Below are 21382 nucleotides of genomic sequence, written 5' to 3' on the forward strand. Positions count from 1 at the left end.
ACCCCCAAGTCGATCTCAATAATGACGTCATGAGATGACGAAAAGCTCCTGTTTTGTCGTTGTAAAAACGAACGCTTGAAAGAATGGCACAAACAACCGCAAGAGCGATGCGCCCTTTACTGCGAAGTAACGCCCTCCCCCCGCGCCGGAAGTGTCCTTGTTGTTCCTTGCTGGGAGCTCACACAGGCGAATCAGAAAATCAATTAAGTTATGAAAAATACCATTAATTGCCTTTCTTCGTCGCCGCGGCTCGCGAAGAAATGGCGGACGTGCGTGTGTGGCGGGCTCGCGGAGCCACATGTCTCCTCTAAAAGGGTGCGCTGCGGCGAGGACTACTTTCTGCGCTTAGGTGAGCTAGCATAACGGACTCATTTGGTCAAGTTGATGTTAGCTTTCACCCCCGGCTGGGTTTCAAAAAAAAAAAAAAAAAACCGAGGGAGCTTTGACGTGACCGCCGCCCACTAATGACATTTAAGGACGATCCACGTCTACGGAGGGCTTTTGTGTCTACCGACGTGTGAATCAATGGGTGTCTTAAAATGCCGAGTCGTGCGGTGTTTTCTGTCGCTTCGTCTCTTAGAAGCTGCTAGCCGCATGCTCTTCTTTTGTGGACATGTTGTCATTAAGTCGTCACCCCCACTCCTCGGCTCCGCTTGCCTAAACAGCTGCGAATATTGTCCCGATGTGAGTGTTAGGAGACGCATTATTCATTTATTCCCCGACTACAATTAGGATTTTTTTTATCGTGTTCCAGTATTTAGTTACCTTATCAGTCAACCGAAAAAGAGTTTTCAAACATTCGGGCGCGTCGTAAATTAGTCATTGTTGTCGCATCATTTCTGCGTCAGCGGGGTGGGGCTTCCATCATTGTGGTCATTCATGATTTTGAGGTGTATTGTACAAAATGAATACAAATAAAACACGATCTGTTCATTTGTGTTGCGATTTGCAATTTGGGATCTGTTCTTGCCTTGAGATACAAGTTGATTATGTTGCCTTCGCTCGCAATTTAAAACACACTCTCAAGTCATATGTCTCCTTTGAAACGGAAGGCGATGCGTTACAGCCTTCCCCAAAATGCCAAACAAATTTAGGTGACCTGCTGCCAATAAGAAAAATAGCACTTCGTTCCGTATTTTACTTTACTGATCTCAAATCACAAAAGCCATGAAACACTGCCATCCACTGGGAGGCATTAAGTCATTACAGTGGTTTACAAACTTGAATGAAACCCGTTTTCTCCAAAGAATATACCAAAAAATAAGCCATTTTTTTCCCCTTCCGTCTACAGACTTCTCTAAAAATCACTGGCAGATGTACAACGGGCCGATGGTTGCGGCAGTCCGTGGGGAGACGTTGTCAGTAAAGGAGAGGCTGACTGGAAGATGCCAAGGAAAAAACAACAGCATCCACAGCCAGTCAAGTGTAAGTACTCCAAACAAGGAGTATGTACATGAGAGTTCAGACACCTTACCGGTGACGTGTGAATTCTTCTCCCCCCCCCCCGATAGTGGATTCAAAAGCTGTTGTAGTTGCCGCGAGTGCAGGAAACCTCGCCTTCGACACAGACTTCCTCCTGGAACACGACCTTCAATTTGGTGATCCTTATCATAACGGCAAGATTCTTGGCCTGGAAAAATTCTCAGGTTGGTCATCGTACTGTACTTGTTATGACAGTCCAACCTCTCTGCGTGTGGCGAAATGTGTTTTGGAATTCCCTTTCAGTAGAAGTGACTTTAGGCTTTTGTAAAGTGCCGCTTTGTCTTGGAAATGTGTGCATTTTCATGTTTTGTCCTGTGATATTTTTTTTCCATACAATTGTCTTTCCTTAAAAACAAACAAACAAACAAAAACACCCATTTACTTTTCTGTCTCATGCCCCAATGAAACTTTGAGCAATATGAACCTAAATATCCGTTGGCGTAATTCCCTTTGGAACAAAAACACCTTACCCTTAAGAAGCCGCATGCAAACTGCTCCGTGTCCTGTTGCTGCGTGACAAAATACGGGCGGAAGACTGCAAAACCTACAAAGGATATGTGACGCCATTATTATATAAAGTATAGAAGAAAAAAAATAGATCTCTGACCATTACCATCAAGGACACCATCATGAGAAGACGGTGCATTCATCATCATCATCATCATCATCATGTGCTGTTACCTCTGCCGCTGCCAATGTCATTACCCCATCATCATCATCATCATCATCATTACCATCAGCCACCCTCACAAGCATGGTCATCATCATCATCATCATCATCATCATGAAGCTCTGTAATCATCCACTAAGAGAGGGTGGGGGTGTCTAACGCCCAAAAAAAGGGTGACCCAAACTCTCGGCTCTGCTCACATATCGCTCTCGACATCTTGTGAGGTAAAGCCGCGTTTTCCGAGTCGAGCATTTTGGCGGTGGATCCTTGCAATCCGTGAGTATCAAAGAGTGACTTTGGACGTCATGAAATTGAAGTCACAAGGACGTGTCGCGCGTGCGCGCCTTGATGACGATGATGGTGATGATGAGCGCGCTTCTTTTCATGCTCTGAGCTCAAAGTGCCGATGTTTGGTTTCGTTGTGGCCACCCAACGGAGGAAAGCGCTTGACGACCACAAGTGTTGCGACGTTTTGCCATCTGAACGGCAAGTGGCAAGGGAGGTTGGTATGAAGGGGGGGGGTTACGATGGTCTGGCAACAGGGGAACTTTACCCAAACTCCCCCCTCCCCCCTTTGTTAAAGAATTGTTTCTCTGTCAAACGTGCAGGTTGTTATCTATTTTTGCGTCCAATTTTCCAGTGGTGTTACCCGTCGCTTTTCACACTTTGTATGCAGCGATGGCTGTAAATACAGTTGAGTTGAGTTGTCCATTACGACCATTACGGGGCTTCGAGTTCGCTTTGGTGCCTCGTTGCCGCCGTGTGCATCGCTGAGAAAGTCAAAGTGGGACATTCAGAGTCAGAAAACTTAATTTATCCCCGTGGGGCAATTAGAGCTCTCAAATGGCAAACTTTTGCTGGCATTTATCTTGTAGGGGTGTGCCCGTTTTTGGGAAGAGTGCCAAAATTACCCAGCAAAATAATTTGAACTCCGTTTTACCGTATGGACCATTTGACGGGTAGCGCAGGGAGATTCGGAAATCACTTGACAAACTGGGATCTTGGGAACAGGCAAGGTAGCAAGATCAAAGCGGTCAAGTTTTCTGCAGCGGTGGTCTTGTCAGGCCAGTCGATCAATGTTTTTTGTTTTTTTCTGTGGTCATCTTCCTTGCCATTGACGGCAAAGGAGAAGGCGGCGTTCTGCATCTTAAGCATCGTCATGGCCACGATTTCAACGCGGATTTCGGACAGAATTTTCAAAGCTTTTGGCAAGAAATGGGAGGACGGTTTTCTTGGATCGCTTCTTACCAAGGGTTTCGTATATTGAACTATTGGGGGCGGGGGGGATGTAATAAACATTAATTTCGTGTTCAAAATTAGTGTGGATTTTCACTAGTTGCGGTTGGGCTGAGTACTTATCCACCATGGATAGCGACGGTCAACAATACTGTGATTGACTTTTGTCTTGTTGTAAAAAAGGCTGCGATTCGCAGTGGAGAGAGACCGATCCTAGCCAGGGAATAGCGAAAATCCGCAAGTAAGTGACAGCACCCCAATCAAATAAAGGGGGCTTCGGAGTTGCCTGACGTTGCCACGAGATGGCAGCAACGCGCAACAATTTTTCCTTTTGTCTCCAAACTCACTCCAACATAGTTCTGTGGAACCAACATGCCACAGAAAGGTGGCAAAGCGGTACTTTTCTTGCTTTTGCCTGAACACACAGACAGCAAATCAAGCTGGATTATTCCTGTTTGTTCCCACGGTAAGTTTATCACTTGCCGGAAACGTTGGCACCCCGTTACCCTGTTTCTCTGACGGTCGAGTCCACCGATCAAGTAGTCGACAGTATTGACGCTGCGGTCTCTCCGTCCCCCCCCGCCCCCCCTTCCGCAGAGGTAGCCGCTGAGATCGGTTTCTCCGTGTATCCTCCGTGTGATGAGGATAGCTCCGACTGCAGCAGCAGCAGCAGCAGCATGGATAGCGAGACGGAAACCTCCCACGGCAGCACCCCCGACCACGGCCGGGAGGACGATGGCAGGGCGGGCCGCTCGGAGGCCCCCTTCCCGCCCTACCTGTCGTGCCGGGGCTGCGGCCAGCTGCGCGACGACCACTTGGGCGCCTCGGTAGACCTGGCGGCGGCTCCTTACTGCCTGCGCTGCTGCAAGGCGTCGCGGGAGCACAAGAGCGGCGACTTTGCTTTCGGGAGCCTGGCCGGGATCCAGGCGCACTCGCCGCTGGACAACGTGGCCGACGGCGAGGACAAGAACAAGCTGCACTCGTGCCACCTGTGCGGCTTCTCGTCGCGCTACGCCAACCACGTCAAGCGGCACATGAAGACGCACAACGGCGAGAAGCCCTTCAACTGCCCCGTGTGCGCCTACGCCTCGGCGCAGCTGGTCAACCTGCAGCGCCACCTGCGCATCCACACGGGCGAGAAGCCCTACAAGTGCGAGAGCTGCGCCTTCGCCTGCAGCTCCCTGGGCAACCTCAAGCGGCATCAGCGCATGCACATGCCCGTCGGCGCCAGGCCCGAGTCGCTGCAGCAGCCCGGCCTCAAGAGACACCCCGTGGGCGGCCACAGAGCCAGCGAAGACGACGACGAAGCCGCCAAGGGTACGTTTGTGAAAACCACCGCGTAGCTTTTTTTTCTCCTTTTGGGCCACTCGCCAAAACGCTAAAGCTAAATAGCATCTCTTGCACCATTATCTTCTGGATGCGGAGTGATTTCAACACAGCCCACGCATTTCTAATCCGCTCAAGTAATTTTTTTGCGCACGCCGTGTCATTTCAGAGGTGGCCGCAGCCTCAGCCCACCTGACTCTGGCGGCTCAGAACGCCGACTACCTCTCGGCCTTTGAGAGTCTGAAAGGGGCGTCGCCGCAGTCCACGCCGGCCCCCAGCGCCGCCCCCTGCCACCCGCCGAGCAACGGCCTGGGTGCCAGGGCGAGCCGGACGCCGCCCTCCTCGTCGCTGTTCCCCTTCACGTGCCGCCTGTGCGGCGTAGTGCTGGAGGACGAGGACGGCTCGTCGGCGCAGATCTGCGCCAAGTGCACACTGGAGATGCTCACCAAGGACTCGTCGTCGTCGCCCGGCAGCCCCGGCGAGCGCGGCGACAAGGTGTACACGTGCGCCGCCTGCCCCTTCCTCACGCATTACCCCAACCACCTGGCGCGCCACATGAAGACGCACAGTGGCGAGAAGCCCTACAAGTGCCCGCAGTGCGACTACGCCTCGGCGCACTTCGACAACCTCAAGCGGCACCACCGCGTGCACACGGGCGAGAAGCCCTACAAGTGCCACCTGTGCGACTACGCCTGCGGCAACCTGGCCAACCTCAAGCGGCACCAGCGCGTGCACTCCGGCGCCAAGCCCTTCGTGTGCGCCGTCTGCAACTACAGCTGCAACCAGAGCATGAACCTCAAGCGTCACATGCTGCGGCACACGGGCGAGAAGCCCTACAAGTGCCAGGAGTGCGGCTACACCACCGGCCACTGGGACAACTATAAGAGGCACCAGAAGAAGCACGGACACGCCACCGACGGCTGGGTCAAGATGCCACCCGCCGCCCTCGGGAGGAACCAGGACGACAAGGGCGGGCCCCGGGGCGGCCACAGGAAAGAGGCGGCGGCCGCTGCCGCCGCGCCGGAAGTGGCCTACGTGGCCAGGGAGGGCGCTCAGACTATGCAGCACCCCAACTGGAAACTGGAAATGGTCTAAAGACGGCGTTTTGGTCAACTCTATGATGCCTGCCTTTGCCTTCTGTCGTCGTGCTTCTGTGTGTCACCCTTCTGCCCCCACTCCTTGAATGCCAGCCTGCCAGAGGACAAGTATGGTCACAGTTGTGCCGGTACAGGTTGGGTCAACTTTGTGCTCCCAAAGGGAAGTTTGTCCAAAAGGCAAATGCATCTGCTCAAAGATTTTTGCATAATTGAGCAGATTTACCCTTTTTTTTTTCTGGAGACCAAGGAGTCTCTATTACTATTTACCGTAAAACAAAAAGGTGTAAACTACCCATTTTTTCGACTGCTAAAAAAAAGGAAAAGCCAGGTCAGTTTCACGTGAGGGGCACAAATGGTAAAAAGGCTTTTTTCCCCACAGGCCACCCTTTTTTCGAAGTCTGCTACTACCTAAAGCCAGAAAATGGAGTGCTTCACAGCATTCGATGAATAAGGAAGAAAAACGCCAGCCAGCCCCCCACCCCACCCCTTTCCCAGTATTGGGGAATTCTTTACCCATCTCAGTTTTCATACTAACCCCAAAGCCGTAAAATTAAGTCTACCCCCTATTCTGCATCAGTACCGTGGATAAGAAATAAAAAGTGATGCCTTTTTTTTGGGGGGGGGGGGTCCTAAGGGGGCCTTCTGTGGAATCTCCACACACAAGACTGACCTTGACGCGACGGCTCAGGGGCTAGCCCATTCAAAAAGCGCAAAAGTGACGTGAGCAGGAGGGAAGGGCGTCAAAACAAAAATGGGATCTTTTCCAAGCAATTTGGATGGGCACTGGTGAAGGCGCGTGCCTTGAAAGAGACAAACTCCAAGCCAAGTGCTTCTTATATTGTCGATGGCTCTAAAATGAACTACGAGCCTTCCCAAATGTGAAGGACGGCTCGTGTTGAGGTTTTTTTTCTTCCTATTTTGGTCATCGGTGTGTAGCTCTTACGTGTATTTGTGCGCGTGTTGTCCGTTTATTTTCTCACTGTGAAAATAGCCGTGGTTTACTGGAAAACAAAAAGATGGCATTATTAGAACGTCCGCATGTGTCCATTTTTATTTTTCTAATGCCGTTACTCTACTCGAAGTACATACATTAATATATATATATACATATATATATATACACACACACACAAGGATATGGGATAGGATGGTGGTTGTCTATGTAGTTTTGTCCCAAGGAAGTGGCGAGGAACTAATTTTTGCTTTGATGTATGCAAGGGAAGAAATGCGTTGGGTCCGAGTTGGCGCTATCCAAACTGTCGGTTCCCCAACGTCCGCCCGCCAAAGTTATTGTGATCGCCTGCGTCCTTTTATGCAGCATCTGTCTCATCAATGCCTTAACAAGCAGCACACAAATAATTTAACACTTATTAAATATCTGATGACTTGTCCCCATACAATAAAAAAAATACACTATTTCCTCAGAATGTGGTCTTGTTTATTTTCACCCAATGCTTATTTCAAGATTTTGAAAAGACTGAAGAGTTCATCTGCTCCGTTGCTGCTTAGTTTGGGCTACTTTACATTTAGCAACAGTGTCATCTTCCAAAGCTTATTTTGATCCTACAATTTGGGATGGTATTTAATTGTTCTTAGCATATGGGGGTGGGGGTTTTTTTTCGACACAAATTGTATTGACTGCATGAGAGATCATGATGACCTACCTCTCAAGCTCAAAAACAACAAAACTAGTTCTTTGAAATTAAGATTTAGCTCACTCATATGCCACAATTGCTTGACAAAAGCATTTTTGTATGACAGACTAGAACTGAGTCCGTCATACAAAAAAAAAAAAAACCACTGTCCTTTTGTGCTGAACTCTATTTTGCCCGATTGGAACCAACCTTCAGTTTGGCTTCATTCCATACATTCACTTGGAAAGCCTCCAACGTTGAACATTCCCAGAATTTCGCACCCGTCGTCCTGACCGTGAGGCAGACATGCAAACCACGAACGAGCAGATGGAAAAACGAGTCGTCCAAAACAATGACCTGAACAGATGAGAGCATTTATTATTCTTGTTTGTCCGAGCATCATTGACTATTGCTTACAATTGAGACGTCTTATTTTCGCTTGCCATCGGGCGGCGTTTTCCGGCGATGTTTTTATTTGCAGTTCAAAGCCACGAAACCGAACTTTAAGCTGTTGGCAGAACACCACAAAATACAAACAAACAAAAAAAGCAGCACTTTCGGGAACCTTCTCGACAGAAGAATTCTTTACCGAGTTGACTTTGTTGCCGACAACGCATGAACATTGATGATGATGAGGTGCACCTTTGAGATGATTGGCAAGAAAGAAAAAAAAATAAAAATCACGTGAAAATCTGTCAACTAAAAACAAGAACCAATGTAAACAATCATCCTGTTAGTTTATTTCTGCTGGAGATTACACGCGCTCTATGGGACAAGACATTAGTAGGAAATGTTTGGAATACTTAATCGCACGTACAGCGAATTAAAAAAAAAAGGTGACGTACATGTTTATTTTTGTGCAAAATGCTTTAGTAAACTACAATTTGGCATTTATGAACAATCCTTTTCCCAAAAAAATTTTATAATAAAACGTTTAAAAAAATAATAATAAGCAAATGAATTTCCAACCTTCCAGCCAGCCACACACCGACTCCGAGAAAGCCCTTTGAGCATTGACTCCCACTCGGCCAGCACGCGTTGGCAACTAGTGCACAGTTTGGGCTCACTCGCAACATAGTTGACCGTACACTAGTAGGACCACTTGTTAATCGTGAAGCAAAACTGTGCACTACTTGACATTTTTCAGCACATCACTAGCGAAGCACTAAATGTTAACTGTCAGAATTTTCTTACGAGTAGGTACTGGGTGGTGCTCGTGGTACCACCCAAGTCGTCAACTCTTGCACTGACTGGTCTTCCGAGTGAAGACAGATTGTTCCAGTTGTTGGCTATCGAGGATGAGACCAAGTGCTCAAAGGGCTTTTCGCCCCCACCCTAATTGTGGCTAGTGTGCAAAGTGCAAGCAGCCGGGCCAGAGGAGGCAATTTCATGATGACCGGAAGAAATGATCGACAGGCAACCACGAGAAGGTAAGGCTTCAAGACTGAACGACGCCGGACACCTGCGCACAAGGCCCATATTGGGGCGCATCCATTCACACGACATCGATGGCATTGCTGGCTAAGTAGCGCCGGAACAAAAATGGCCAAAGGGCATGCTGATCTTTTACGAATTTGGGAGGTTAGGTTTTTCGGGCAATACACTGTTAGATTGCCGCTCTACATGCCGCACCGTTTGTGTTCAACTGTCCATGACTTGAGCCAACAGCCACGTCCATGGGAGTTTCCCCATGAAGCGTTAGCATGACGTGTCTCTCGCTCTCTGCCAAACTGCCGCCTGTTGCCAAGATGAGTCGACTCCCGCCTTTCGGCGCTTGTATCATAACATTTCCGTTCCAAAGTCAAAGCGAGAAATCAGCTGCTTGTACTGTATCTCCAAAAACTCGGAAGTAGGCTCACTTGTATCTCAAGGTCGTACTTGATTTTGCAAACCGCTTTTGACCAATTCAAATGTGCTTAAAGCGTGAGCGAGGGGTAAAACGCGCCTCTTTTTTATTGCATCACTACATTGCCGATTTTTTTTTTTTCCGCTCGCGGCTGGGCGTGGAACGTATGCAAGCGGGTTTCACTGCACATCCAATGTCACATCTCACCGGCCTAACGTAGCATTCAGCGAGCATACATACAAAGTCATGAGTCACAAAAACGTTCCAATTTTCCGGAGAATTCCGTGTTTCGCTGTCACTTGAACGCTTTGCGCATCTACCGATTGACTGTGTAACATCGCCCGTGCTGTGACCGAGAAATGGACTTGAACCGAACACGACGGCGGCCATTTGTTTCTCGGCCCGGTTGCCGCGAACCCTGCAGAGGCGCAACGGGACGCACATGGGACCTAAACTTGTGACCTTTGTGGGGGCGTATCATGGCAAGGAGGAGGAGGAAGGGGAGGGCGGGCTCGCGAGACGTTACAGGTCGTCGTCGCCGATGCCCTCGAAAGCGTAGTTGCCGTGGAAATCGCCGCCGCTGATGTCGCCGGCCGAGTTGGAGGCGCTGATCCCACGCAAGGACACCGAGCTCAGCTTGGTCTGTGGAGTCCGTGGCGGGAAACATTGTTATTGAGGGAAAGTGGCAGAATGGCGGCGCACCTTTTGGGCGTCCACGTGATCGTTTTTATTTTGCTTGGTTGTTTTTTTTTTTCACCCCCTCCCCTCTCAGCTGTCACTTAGCGCGCCGCCAGCCGTTCAACCGATCACAGTCAGGTGCCGTCGTGGCCTCGCAGACAATCGGAACTTGTGTGAGTGGGCGTGGCTTCGGATCGGCCCGTGTAGCTTTTGTTACATTTGACGATTTCATCGATCTCAAGCTACAATTGCGCCATTGCGGCCTGCTCGTTCAATTTCCGACACTTCCAGTCGACCGATTACAATTCTACTGTGTTTCAGTTCATCAGCGCATAGACATTTTGAAGTCATTTCTACAGATATCAGGTTCTCCAGTTATTATTTTATTGTCCTCACCGATAGTTTGATGATCTGCTCACGGCTCTGGTCAGGAGAGTCCTGCATGGGGGGGAGCAAAATAAATCAATACATACAATGATAATTAAATAAGCAAATGGATGCGAGGGAGGAGTGTGTGTTCATGTTTTTGCGTCATTTCTCACCAGCAGTGGGGGCGATTTCACACCTGGCTGACAGTCGGGCCGCTGCATGGAGCCGTCGTGTCGTTTCCTTAACATCTAAGCGAGACACGAAGCACATCGTTTGCAGAGCCGTAAAACCAATTTGACACTGCGGGGACCTGCGTTTTGGAATTTCATCTTTTTTTTGAAAATGAACCGTGAATGCAAAGAATAAAATATGATGGCTTGATCAAACTTTTGGTTTGAACATAACTATTGACCTTGACCCCGGCCAATCGAATCGGCATGTATTCATTCATCCCGCATCAAAAAGATATTTTATTTCATTTGTGTGTTCAGAATGAATCATCAAAAAAAAAAAAAAAAAAAAGCATCAAAAGTATTGTGTCGCGTGGGTCACAAAATATGAACGAACCTTCTTGATGCTGCCGCCAGACTTCTTGATCATTAACTCGTCCACCATTGACTGAAGGCAGATGCTCATCATGATGGCCTGAGAGCAAACGCACAACTCTGTCATTTTTCAAGTGCAATTTGTTCCATGACCGAGACTGAAGAGGTGACGAGCGCTCACCTGCTGGCTGGTGATGGTAACCCAGCGCAGGCGGTCCTTGCTCATCAGATACTCGAAGGCCAGCTCCAGTTTCACGTCGCACTTGGCCGACCCGCACGGGTTGTTGGTGCCGTTCGCGATTGGGACTTGCTGCAAAAAAATAATCATCGTACATCAAAGACACGGGTGGGGGAGCATTTTTTTTAGGACTGGGGGTGTGCTTGAGATACTTTGTCAACACAATTGCCTCCTCCCCGCCCGATGTTGAGGCATATTCCGGCAAATGCAATTTGATGAGCATCAGTGCTGCACCTAATGAGCAAGATGATGGGGGGGGGGGGGGGGGGGGGTTCTAATGGTGACAGAAAATGAGCTTAGAAATTCATTGACTTGCAAAAGAGCATGGACGGGGGCGGGGGTCTGTAATGAGCCAAGATGCGGGGCATGTTAAGTGAACTCGGCCTTTGTCGATGTGCTTGGCGGTGAGCAGCATTATGCAAAATAAATAAATAAATACAAATAAAATAGAAGGTGTGCGTCCAGAATGTAACTTAGCCATATTTGGGCATGTAAATGATATGACCCCCGTTACCGTTTCTTCAAATTGGGACTGTTAAAAGTCATGAAGAAATAAACAGCTATCCTGTAGTTCAAATTTTAAGTCGTCAATAATCATGATGCAAATGAGGACAAACGCAGACCCGCAGTAGACCCGCACACAGACACACGCGCGCGCGTGCACTTACGGACGACGTGACTCTCCAACAGCGCATGCGTGTGACCTTGAAGCTGCCCTCCTTCATCTGCTCGTTGGGCAGCTTGACGTGGAAGTTGAGCTCGTTGTTGCCGGCGCCCACGATGACTTGGCAGCCCTTCTCGGGGAAGTCAGTGGCGCACGGGTCAAACTTGATGTAGCCGTAATATTTCAGCGTCTGGCCCAGGTGGATGAACTGGAAAAGAAAGAAAAAAAAAAAAGAGTTCACTTCAATTTAAGTCTCGTGTGTTCAAAGTAGGCTGTTGTTTTGGCAAAGCGCAGGGCAAACGGGCGGCGTGTTGCTCCTACTTCCTTCTTGGAGCCTTTCTCCTGCAGGGACTTGAGCTGCCTGTGCTGGTCTTTGTTGACGAGCATCCAGCCTCGCTCGATGTCGGACACCGTCTGGTAGGACACAAAGCACAGCCAATGGACTCCTCTGAACGTGAACGCCACAAATAAAAAATAAAATCCCCCACCCGCCGCCCAAAAAAAAAGAAATAAAAAAGATTTTCTTACCTGGGCATACAGCAGGTTGAGGCCAACTCTGTTGTCCATGACATCCGCATCGTACACCATGTCCCAGTAACTACAGAGAACCAGGCACAGCCTTTACAATACACTTGACTCAATCGTGTCACTTTTAATTTCAGCATGTCTCTGAACAGCTTTCTGCATTTTGTTCTCTCTGGCTCTTGTACACTGGCGGTGTGTGTGTGTGTGTGTGTGTGTGTGTGTGTGTGTGTGTGTGTGTGTGTGTGTGTGTGTGTGTGTGTGTGTGTGTGTGTGTGTGTGTGTGTTGGTCTGCTCGGCATCGGCCTTGCAACCACACGAGCAGCAAAAAGTTGCATGGACACAAATTCGAAACATGGACACTACCTTTTCCGTAGGAGGATGTGAAATTCTGAGCTGCGGAGGCTGGTGATGGACACATAGGGCAGCTCGAACTCCTGAAGCTTCCGCACGACTACAGGTGGGGGGGGGGGGGGGGGGGGGGGGGGCAAAGAACACGCTCAAGACGCTTTGATGACCAGAGTCAGCACGCCATAGAATGACATTTTAAATCATTTAAAAATGTCACATTCATTTGAAAGCCCCACCATGTGAAATTAGAGGAAATGTGGATTTTGCGCCGTGTGTAAAAATTATTCCCGGGGGGTAGTCACGTCTTGCACAGGACATTGCAGTTAGCTCGATAAGCAACGTGCAATCGAGCGCGGCGCTGATTGTGTAAGCGGGTCTTGTTGTTTGGTTATTGGTGGTGTTGTTGCGTAACGTACATGTAAGGCCTCCCTCTTCTCCCTCCCGGACGAGGAAAAGACTGAAGTAGGCCACAAGGTCTTCGGGGAGATCCAGTTTGGTTGCGACGACCTTCAGACAGAACGGCAGTCACTCGACATTTAATCACTTCAGAGAACACCCGGAAGATCAACCCGAAAACAATTAAATTACAAAGAAAAAAAAAAAGCGCTTACATCCAGCACGTCTTCGGTCTGGTCGGAGCTTAGAATGTTGATCGTCACCTTCTGACCGTTAGCCAGGCAGATGTCCAGAGCAACCTCCTCTGTCAGAATCTGCTGAGTCTCCTGCGAGAGTCAGAAAAAAATTGTCACATATGTCACATATTTTGTTTTCTACTGTAATGCTGGAGAATGTTGACATTCGTGTGGAGTGAGCAGCAAAAATCTGTCACGAGCCTTGTGGAACACCACCACAAGTAATTGTGACATTTACGTCGCGGTTCATGTAAAAATCTTTGGACCTCGCATGGAGACTAGTGGAACCCCACCAGAGTGTATCTGGAGGGAGTTCTGAGTTCACGATGAGAGCTTTGCACCGAACCTGCTGTGCTTTTCTCAGGAAGCTGTTGAACAGCTCGCTGGCTCCAAGCTGCGGGTCCTGGCGTACTGTCGAGACGAAAAGAAGAAGAAATGCGACAAGGAGTCAAAAAAGCCAAGCAAGGTGAAAAGTGACTCCTGTTAAATGGCCGCAGCAGGTTCAACCAGAAATGAGGACGGTCCCCGCGCGCAGCGGCATTATCTACGATGATAAGAGGAGGCGCGCGAACATGTAGACTGAGGCCTTTTATTCAAACGGGGGCAAGCTCGGAGGCCGCGCTCATTTTTCCACATCTGAGCCTCGCTGTAACCGAGGCGGCCTTTGGCCAAGAGCGGCGCACACTCGCGGACTCTGAGCAAAAAGGCGCTCCGACAAAGCCTCCTTGTTGTGCGGTGGTGGCCGGCGCCGAGAGGATTAAAACGGATCCGCTCGGCTAGCGCGACCAGCTCCGCGAACTGGCTTGTGTACGCACACGGTTCACCTTCAGGGTAACGTGCTTTAAAAGTGCAGATCAAAGTCCAAGTCAAAGCGTGACGTGAAAGGCAGACGGGGTCTACGTACTTGAAACCCAAACGGAATTCGAGCCACAAGCAGACGTAATCAGGGAAAACACTTTTTGTTTGTCTAGAGAATGTGGTGAAAACTTTGTAGCTGCCATTGAAAATATTCATTTGGTTTTAGGGCAGGCTGGAAAAAAAGCTCAAGTGACCTGAAAATGACTTTCTGCATCAAGGGAAAATAGCGGTCCTGTTCTCGGAGATGGCTTTTCAATCAAACGGTCTTTTGAGATCAGAACTTTCTTGGTGGGACCCTGTGCATGTCCAAAATGACTCAAAAAATGTCAACAAAGTGGCGATAAGAAAACTTTCTTTAAAAAAAATCCAATCAAATAAATAAAACCAAAAAAAATTGAAGTTGTTTCAAGGCAACAGTGGCACATATTGTGACTTGTAAACAACCCAAATCGGTCACCCTGGTCCATTTTGCACAAAGTCAGCTTTCAGTTCCTTAAACCAAAAGGGCGAGACTAAAACAGTACTGACTAGAAACAGATCTGTTTTTTCATTCCTGAATGAGACCGACCTTGGTGTTTCCAAATGGCCTCAACTCTTAACTGCGCACACTTAGCATGCATTCCACCGGAAGAGAAGACGACATATCGTACATTTGTCACGCTTGTGCGACATTGCCGCACAAGCCGTCACCGGGTGCTCCTTCGACGCGACGGTACCGTTAGCTTACAGAAAGTCTTTCGATACTTGGATGTCGTAGTCGCTTGTGATTGATAATACGAGTGTAGCCTGAACTACCGGAGACAAATTCCTTGTGTGTTCTCCATACTTGGCCAATAAAGATGATTATGATTCCTGCCGCGTGTCCATGTGTGTGTGTGTGTGTGTGTGTGCGCGCGCATAGAGGGGGTTTCATAAACAACTGACCGGCCTGCATGTACTTCTCGAGCTGCTCCCTCCTCTGCTCCACTTCAGCGAGGGTCAGCGTGAAGATCTTCTTTGGGGGGAAGGAAGGCACCACGTTGCTGCCATATTCCTTCTTGATCTGTCGGCGCAAAAAAAGCGGTTCTCGTCAAGGCTGACGGCATTTTGCCGCCTTCCGTCCGCCCCCGTGCGTGATTCATCAACACTCAAACACGGTTGCGCATTCATTCAAACAGCTGCCGATTTTTATTTTTTGAAGTGAGCCGAGTTCCCTGCGGCCAGACGTGACGTCGTGTTGCTAAACGCGCGGCTTAAATGCGCTTTCCTCGCTTGCTGACTACTTCTCAAGATGTCATTGGCCGATACGGTGCGCTCGCAACACATTTCGACAGCACAAAGACAGAAAACACATTGAGAAGTCACTAACATGACAATGAAAGCGTGCGAAAAAGCGCCTCGCGGCCGGTTCGGTCCTACCTGCTCGTGGAGGCCCAGCAGTTGACTGTAGCGCAGCCGACAGTGCAGAACGCCGTTGACGTGGATGTTGTAAGCCTGCGGGAGGGACACAAGCACCCGCCCACGTTTACGTTTTATTTATTTGGCACGGCAAGCGGATTCTGGTCGACCTTTTTTTGCTTTGGTCTGGACATTTTTTGCCCGTCCTCCGAGGTGTTACCTGATCCAAGGTTTTCGTTTGGCATCATTTGCCTTGAGATACAAGTTTGGAACACGAAAATGGTAAATCATCTTATCGATCGATGCCAACTGTTGACCCTATTGCATTTTCCTTTGATGTGTTGGGATTAAGCTAGCGGGGGCATGCTTGAAGAAAGAACCGGTCCAACGGCCAGTCTCTCGAAGAGCTTGGCTCACTCTTATCCCAAGGCACCACTTGCCAAAGCGAATCCAATCAAGATCCGTCGTCGTCGCTGCTGTCGGGTTGTGCAACGGACTGCATAGCTCCTCTGTGAAATCACCGCTTGGATGCAGCGACCCAAACATCACTGAGCCAAAAGTGCAAAATAAATCGGGACATACGGCAACAGGTTACCCTGCATCTGACTTGCTGCCACCACACTTGATTGGCAGAATTTTGTGAAGGGATCAACTGTATGTGTGCGCGTGTGTATATATATATATATATATATATATTTTTTTTTTTGAATGTGTGTCCTCCTCTGTGGCAGGAAGTGCATTCTGCATGCTTGCAGTAAGAGGCCGTTTCCCACGCGGGTGTCGAGAGACCACGGGTGCTTTGAATCTTCTCGCTTGCCTGTGTCCATTGAATATTTATATTCAACAACATCCTGAGTCATCTGTCCAAACAAACGGCGAGGGAGGGCTAATTCTGCCACGACACCAAAAATAAATAAATAAATAAATAGAACAGCCTGGCCATTTCAACAAGGGAGGGAGAGAGAGAGAGAGAGAGAGAGAGAGAGAGAGAGAGAGAGAGAGGGAGGAAGGTTAAAGAGTGTCGAGGAGGGCAAATGTGGGTGGTGGTGGTGGGGGGTGAGGGTGCATGAAGACAGGAAGCTAGAGTGACTAAACGCATGACTGCTTTTACAGTACAACTTGCTCGTTCACACGTGAGGTCTACTCCCTAAGCAGTATACCGCAAGGCCAAGCACATAGCTAATTTTATGCTAAGCTAACACCTAATTGGAAACCCTGCCGACGAATTAAGGAATAGCATCATGTCGCGGACTTCAAACTCTTGAAGGAGAAAGATGACACAATACGGGCTGTGACCAACAATTGTTTGAATCAATTACTCACTTGATTGTTTTTAAATTAGTCAATGAATGGTATAAAACATCCCTTTGCTCAAAAGCGGGACATCAACAAATTGATTAGAATTCAGTTTACAGGTGAACGTTTAATTGACGCCTAATCAATTGTCAAAATAATCCTTTTTTGATCATCAATTCCTTTGCATAGCAATTAGTCTAAATGCTCGGAATTTCAACTTCTCAATGGTAAATATTCTTCGGTTTTACTCATCCTCCATCACAGCAAAAATTGATCAACTTAACGCCAACTCGTGCAGCTGTTCTGCAAGTGTGTCAAATTGTACTTTCAAGGGAGAACAAATTGCATCCTCAAGCTGAATGTCGAGTTCTTTGAACACAAAGATATGTATGGTTTGATTGATTCTTTCATAATCTGGGTTTGGTTCTGCACAAACACTGGTTTCTGATCAAAAAGTGGAGAAAATGGGCTTGGTGGGGAAACGAAACATGTCGAAGCAGACCAGTTAAGTCCATGCTGACATTTTGTTTTAGAAAAAAAAAAAGATGGAGATGGGGGGTGCATAGCAGAATACAAAGTTATTCACAGAAACCCCAAGAAAAATAATTGTCTGCGTTAACTGATCCCCCAAGCTCGAATTGATCGTCAGTGGGGTTTTTTTAACATGGTGTTCGACATTCACTCCATCATCTTTCCTCAGATCACAAACGTTCTAGTAGATACCACAACACATTTCAACAAAATCTGTCTGTTATCATATGTCCCTGTTAGAGCTGTTATCCATTCTAAGAAGCAATCCTGCAATGAGCTCATGCTGCATTTCGCGTTCAAACACATTGAAAATACTGAACAATACAGGTGTCTTTATGCTCACCACATAGGTAGATCCATTTTCACCCGAACGAACCTCCGTTTCGGGTATGGAAAAATGCATGTTTAGCTCCCAGCCAGCGGTACCTGAACGCCACCTCGGCTAACGATGCTCAAGACGCCACAGTTGTCCGGAATTGGAATCAAATAAAACAGATAAATTCCGCTGCGGTGAGAGTCGCTGGTGACTTGCGAGGCGAGGGAAGCATGCACACGGTTCGGCTCGGTCCAGTGAGGCCGTGTCGGGCTGCAGGGGAGGCGAGTTAGCATCCACCTCCGTACGAGCTAGCTTCGTCATGAAAACAAAAAAGGAAAGGAAAAACTCGTCTCTCGTCAGTCGTAAACTTTTCAAACTGCCACAGTAAACATGTTACAAGTCTGGAGGAATTCCACTCCTCCAAGCAGTGACGTTAATTTATCTCGTCATTTAAAACTTTTTTATCCAAGTGGCTATTGCGTTAAAACGAGTTTTAAGTTTAAAAACTTGGAAGTGTTCACATTCGCTAGCAGACGTAGCTAACGAGATGGGAGATGCAGCTGGTTTCTCCCGACTCGATGGGAAGAACCACCCGCGGTACAAGAGGGGTGGAAACGGTTGTACCTTTTGGTTCACGAAGAGACCCTCACCTCCTGTAATCAACGAATGAAAAAAATAAAATCGCTCAAACTCTAATAAAGTCGTATCGAAACATGAAATAGCTGAAATTTACATTTTAAAACATCTTGTATCGGTCACTTGAAACAGTCCTGGCAGATAGCATTTTTTTCCTAGTTGGGGGTGGTTGAACCAACAAGTATTAAAATAACATTGGGAAAACTGCGTTTTTTTTGTTAAGCCATTATGTTAAATGTAAAATTTAATAATTGGGTGATTAATAATAATTGCGAATGGATGAATATCTTTAACATGTGCTGAAAACGCCCGCCCGACCTGTTTGGTGCGATCCAAAGTGTCACCCATTAGAGGGCGGGGCATATAAATGTACTGTAAAAACAAAAACAAAACAAAACCTTATTCATAAAAATATTTTAGCAGTAGTATTGATTGTCATGTACGTTGTATTTTAAAGATAGACTCTTACGCTGCGCTTAAATGGGTAAAAACATAGTGGAATTAATGGTTTGAGAAGTGCTTCTGGTCACGTGTCCGGTACAGTTGGTCACATGACTTCAATTGGTAAAAATGAAAACTGGGCAGGATCTGCTGACGCCTACCTGGCTTGTTTTCATCCTTTCTTTGTGTATTTACCGCAGCCAGCAACTGGTCGAGCCGCAGGTATCACCCAGAATCGCAATTTTGTTTATTACGCTATCATTAATAGACGTCAAAACAAAGAAGCAGATACTACAAACCAGTAGGAGGCTCATTCGATACGCGCTTGACTGTCAAGCATGTGTTTTTGCTGTGCATCAATAACAGAGTAGACGCAAACCATGACAATATCACGTTGTGATTCTGGTGTCCGTTCACAGGTGTGCAAACAATGTAGCGGGACTGTGCCGAAAGGCTCCGAGGTGGGCACATTTTGCTCCTCGTCCAGCGGTCGGGTCGTCGGACGTTGCTGCCTGGCGAACGAAACGAGTAACCATGAACGCATCATCGGGTACGATTGTGTATTGATAGTGTTGTTACGATGTTATTTACCGCTCCATCAGCTGGAGTCGAACCACCTTGTGGTAGGCAGAGTGGAAATGATACACACACTGTGGAAAACACTCCAATTATTTTTTTCCATTGTAAACACATTTTGTTTTGGACCGTTTTGTTCGTAAAGGTGCGTTCCACATGACGCGAAATATGATAGTGAGAGTAGGCTGTATTTACTTTACACATAACAGTAATATCCTTGAGGTATGATTAACCACCGGCATTTCGAGATAAGAGCTGTCGATGTGCTTTGAAGTGAGAGTATTTTGAGGTACGAGCGTGGTTACTGAATGAATTCAACTCGGATCTCCAAGCATTCCTCGAGCCACAGTGAGCCCGTCATTGGTTAGGATTGAGAATGACGCACTTGATTTTGTGGGAATTAGGACAATTACAATTTTCCCCCTGTTTAGGTGCCGCTACATTCGGCTGAATTGTTTCCAGTTTATTAACATATACGCCATATTGCAACTCTGACCTACTTAAATGTGTTGCTTTTGTGTTTGGTTTTAGGCTGGATTTGTCCAATTGTTCTTTAACGCATGTGGACAATCTCCAGGAAGCATCAGACGCTTTAATAATGTATGCACGATTCACACACACTCTTCCCACTTGACCCATCGTGGACGCATTGAATGTGTTCGTTCTAAAAGTCGCCTTTTTTTTCTATTTTGATTTTTGCAGAGATCTGTCCTCAAACGCCATCATCAACATGAGTGACTCAGCATTTCAAGGATTCAGCCAGTTACGTCAATTGTAAGTACAGTAGTGTCATTTTTTTTACTAATCCTTTTTTTAGAAAAAAAATATTCGGCTATATATTTTTGTTTTGTTTAAAAATAATAATAATAAAAAAAAGACCGTACTCTCCATTTCAGATTTTTGCCAGCAGACATCGCCTGTCCAGGTGGGAATTCTTCCTGGGACAAAGTGAAGACAGATGAGGGAATACGCCTTTGTGAAGGCCAGAGGAACATGTGCAATCAGTCTGGGAAGATGCGTAAGTTGAAACAATGCAAACCTGTATCGACCAAATCAAATTGGCTAAGTGGCACGATCTCGATCCGCAGCTGTTCACTGTCCGGAGTACTCCCATTGCACCGCGTACGGGCCCGGCTTCTTCGAGTGCAGCTGCGCCGACGACTACCACGGATACAAGTGCCTGCGAGAGGTCAGTTTCTTTCTCAACGCTTGCACATTGTACACGTATTCGTCGATTGGTTTTTGACATCCGCCATTGGTCCATATTGTCCCCAACAGGGGGAGTTTCCAGCCCTGTGGGTGTTTGGGCTTCTGGGAGCTTCCACGCTTGCCCTTTCCCTCCTGCTGTGGTTCACTCAGAGGCGAAAGGCCAAGTCGCTCTAGGCTAGCTCCGATTTTTTTTTGGGGGGGGGGGGGTTGTTTTGTTCTATGCGCATTCATCTTCTGAGTGAGCTGAAAGGGAAGTATATAACCGGATACCCAAGGGATTCTTAGCTTGTTTTTAGGGTCACTGTCACCTACTTTGTGTAAATAGTATTTTATTTTTGGAGCATAGGATAAAGCGCTTCACATGATGGACGGATGGATGGATATGTATATACCTTTATATATATATGTGTGATTTTACAAAGGCTGCAAATTTTGCAGTGTCACCATGTATAAGACGAAAACTACATTCTTGAGGCTTTTTTTGGGGGGGGGGGCGGGGGGGCAATTGCTCCGCCCTCACTTCAAAAGTTCCGTGGCACTAAGATACCACAAGATGATGCCAAAGCACTACTTATTAGGCGAAGCTTTTGCGGCCTCTTGTGGAGTCTTATCGCAAAGAGCAGAGCGTGACTTGTTTTTTTTTTTTGTCTGTGTGTGTGTGTGGGGGGGGGGGTCTTTTTTTTAAACGAATAACATTAAAAAAGACTGAATAGTAAAGAATAGTCGAACGAACAGTGTTTTAAGTAAAGCCGCTAACAGCCATGAACGTGTCATACAGTTTCATGTTTCATTTGACAATAAAGTTGTACTTGACTTGATGTTGATGGATGAAACTGATGGTCGGTGCCGATT

At 47.5% G+C, this 21382-nt stretch overlaps 3 protein-coding genes across 6 annotated transcripts; 2 read left to right on the forward strand and 1 right to left on the reverse strand.

Moving 5' to 3' along the window:
• The first annotated feature begins 34 nt into the window (after nucleotides 1-34).
• Nucleotides 35-7238, forward strand: znf513a (zinc finger protein 513a). 3 transcript variants are annotated; one of them, XM_086099783.1, is made up of 5 exons: nucleotides 35-126; nucleotides 1292-1425; nucleotides 1512-1646; nucleotides 3986-4705; nucleotides 4884-7238. In XM_086099783.1, exons 2-5 carry the CDS (start codon nucleotides 1386-1388, stop codon nucleotides 5807-5809), a joined length of 1821 nt encoding a protein of 606 aa, XP_085955909.1. In that variant the 5' UTR covers nucleotides 35-126; nucleotides 1292-1385; the 3' UTR covers nucleotides 5810-7238. The 3 variants fall into 3 exon arrangements, with proteins under 3 accessions (XP_085955909.1, XP_085955908.1, XP_085955910.1); XM_086099782.1 differs by lacking the exon at nucleotides 35-126 and adding an exon at nucleotides 151-349; XM_086099784.1 differs by lacking the exon at nucleotides 35-126 and having other exon boundaries at nucleotides 1407-1425; nucleotides 1512-3854.
• A 560-nt stretch (nucleotides 7239-7798) lies between these two features.
• On the reverse strand, nucleotides 7799-18230 carry snx17 (sorting nexin 17). Of its 2 annotated transcripts, XM_086099788.1 has the most exons (15): nucleotides 17696-18230; nucleotides 15547-15621; nucleotides 15073-15190; nucleotides 13637-13701; nucleotides 13270-13380; nucleotides 13075-13165; nucleotides 12674-12761; nucleotides 12314-12383; nucleotides 12107-12199; nucleotides 11790-11993; nucleotides 11065-11193; nucleotides 10906-10983; nucleotides 10512-10586; nucleotides 10366-10407; nucleotides 7799-9933 (listed from the first exon to the last, which is right to left on the reverse strand). In XM_086099788.1, the coding sequence occupies exons 1-15, from the start codon at nucleotides 17753-17755 to the stop codon at nucleotides 9814-9816; spliced, it is 1419 nt and encodes a 472-aa protein (XP_085955914.1). In that variant the 5' UTR covers nucleotides 17756-18230; the 3' UTR covers nucleotides 7799-9813. The 2 variants fall into 2 exon arrangements, with proteins under 2 accessions (XP_085955914.1, XP_085955913.1); XM_086099787.1 differs by having other exon boundaries at nucleotides 12107-12383.
• Nucleotides 18231-18835: 605 nt separating this feature from the next.
• atraid (all-trans retinoic acid-induced differentiation factor) lies at nucleotides 18836-21363 on the forward strand. Its single transcript, XM_086100905.1, has 7 exons — nucleotides 18836-18967; nucleotides 19165-19295; nucleotides 19853-19921; nucleotides 20024-20095; nucleotides 20218-20339; nucleotides 20410-20510; nucleotides 20600-21363. Exons 1-7 carry the CDS (start codon nucleotides 18875-18877, stop codon nucleotides 20702-20704), a joined length of 693 nt encoding a protein of 230 aa, XP_085957031.1. The 5' UTR covers nucleotides 18836-18874; the 3' UTR covers nucleotides 20705-21363.
• The last annotated feature ends 19 nt before the right edge of the window (nucleotides 21364-21382 follow it).

The sequence above is a fragment of the Hippocampus guttulatus genome, chromosome 20 (genome assembly GCF_054856545.1).
Source record: "Hippocampus guttulatus isolate MCC_2025c chromosome 20, RoL_Hgut_1.0, whole genome shotgun sequence".
NCBI lineage: Eukaryota > Metazoa > Chordata > Actinopteri > Syngnathiformes > Syngnathidae > Hippocampus > Hippocampus guttulatus.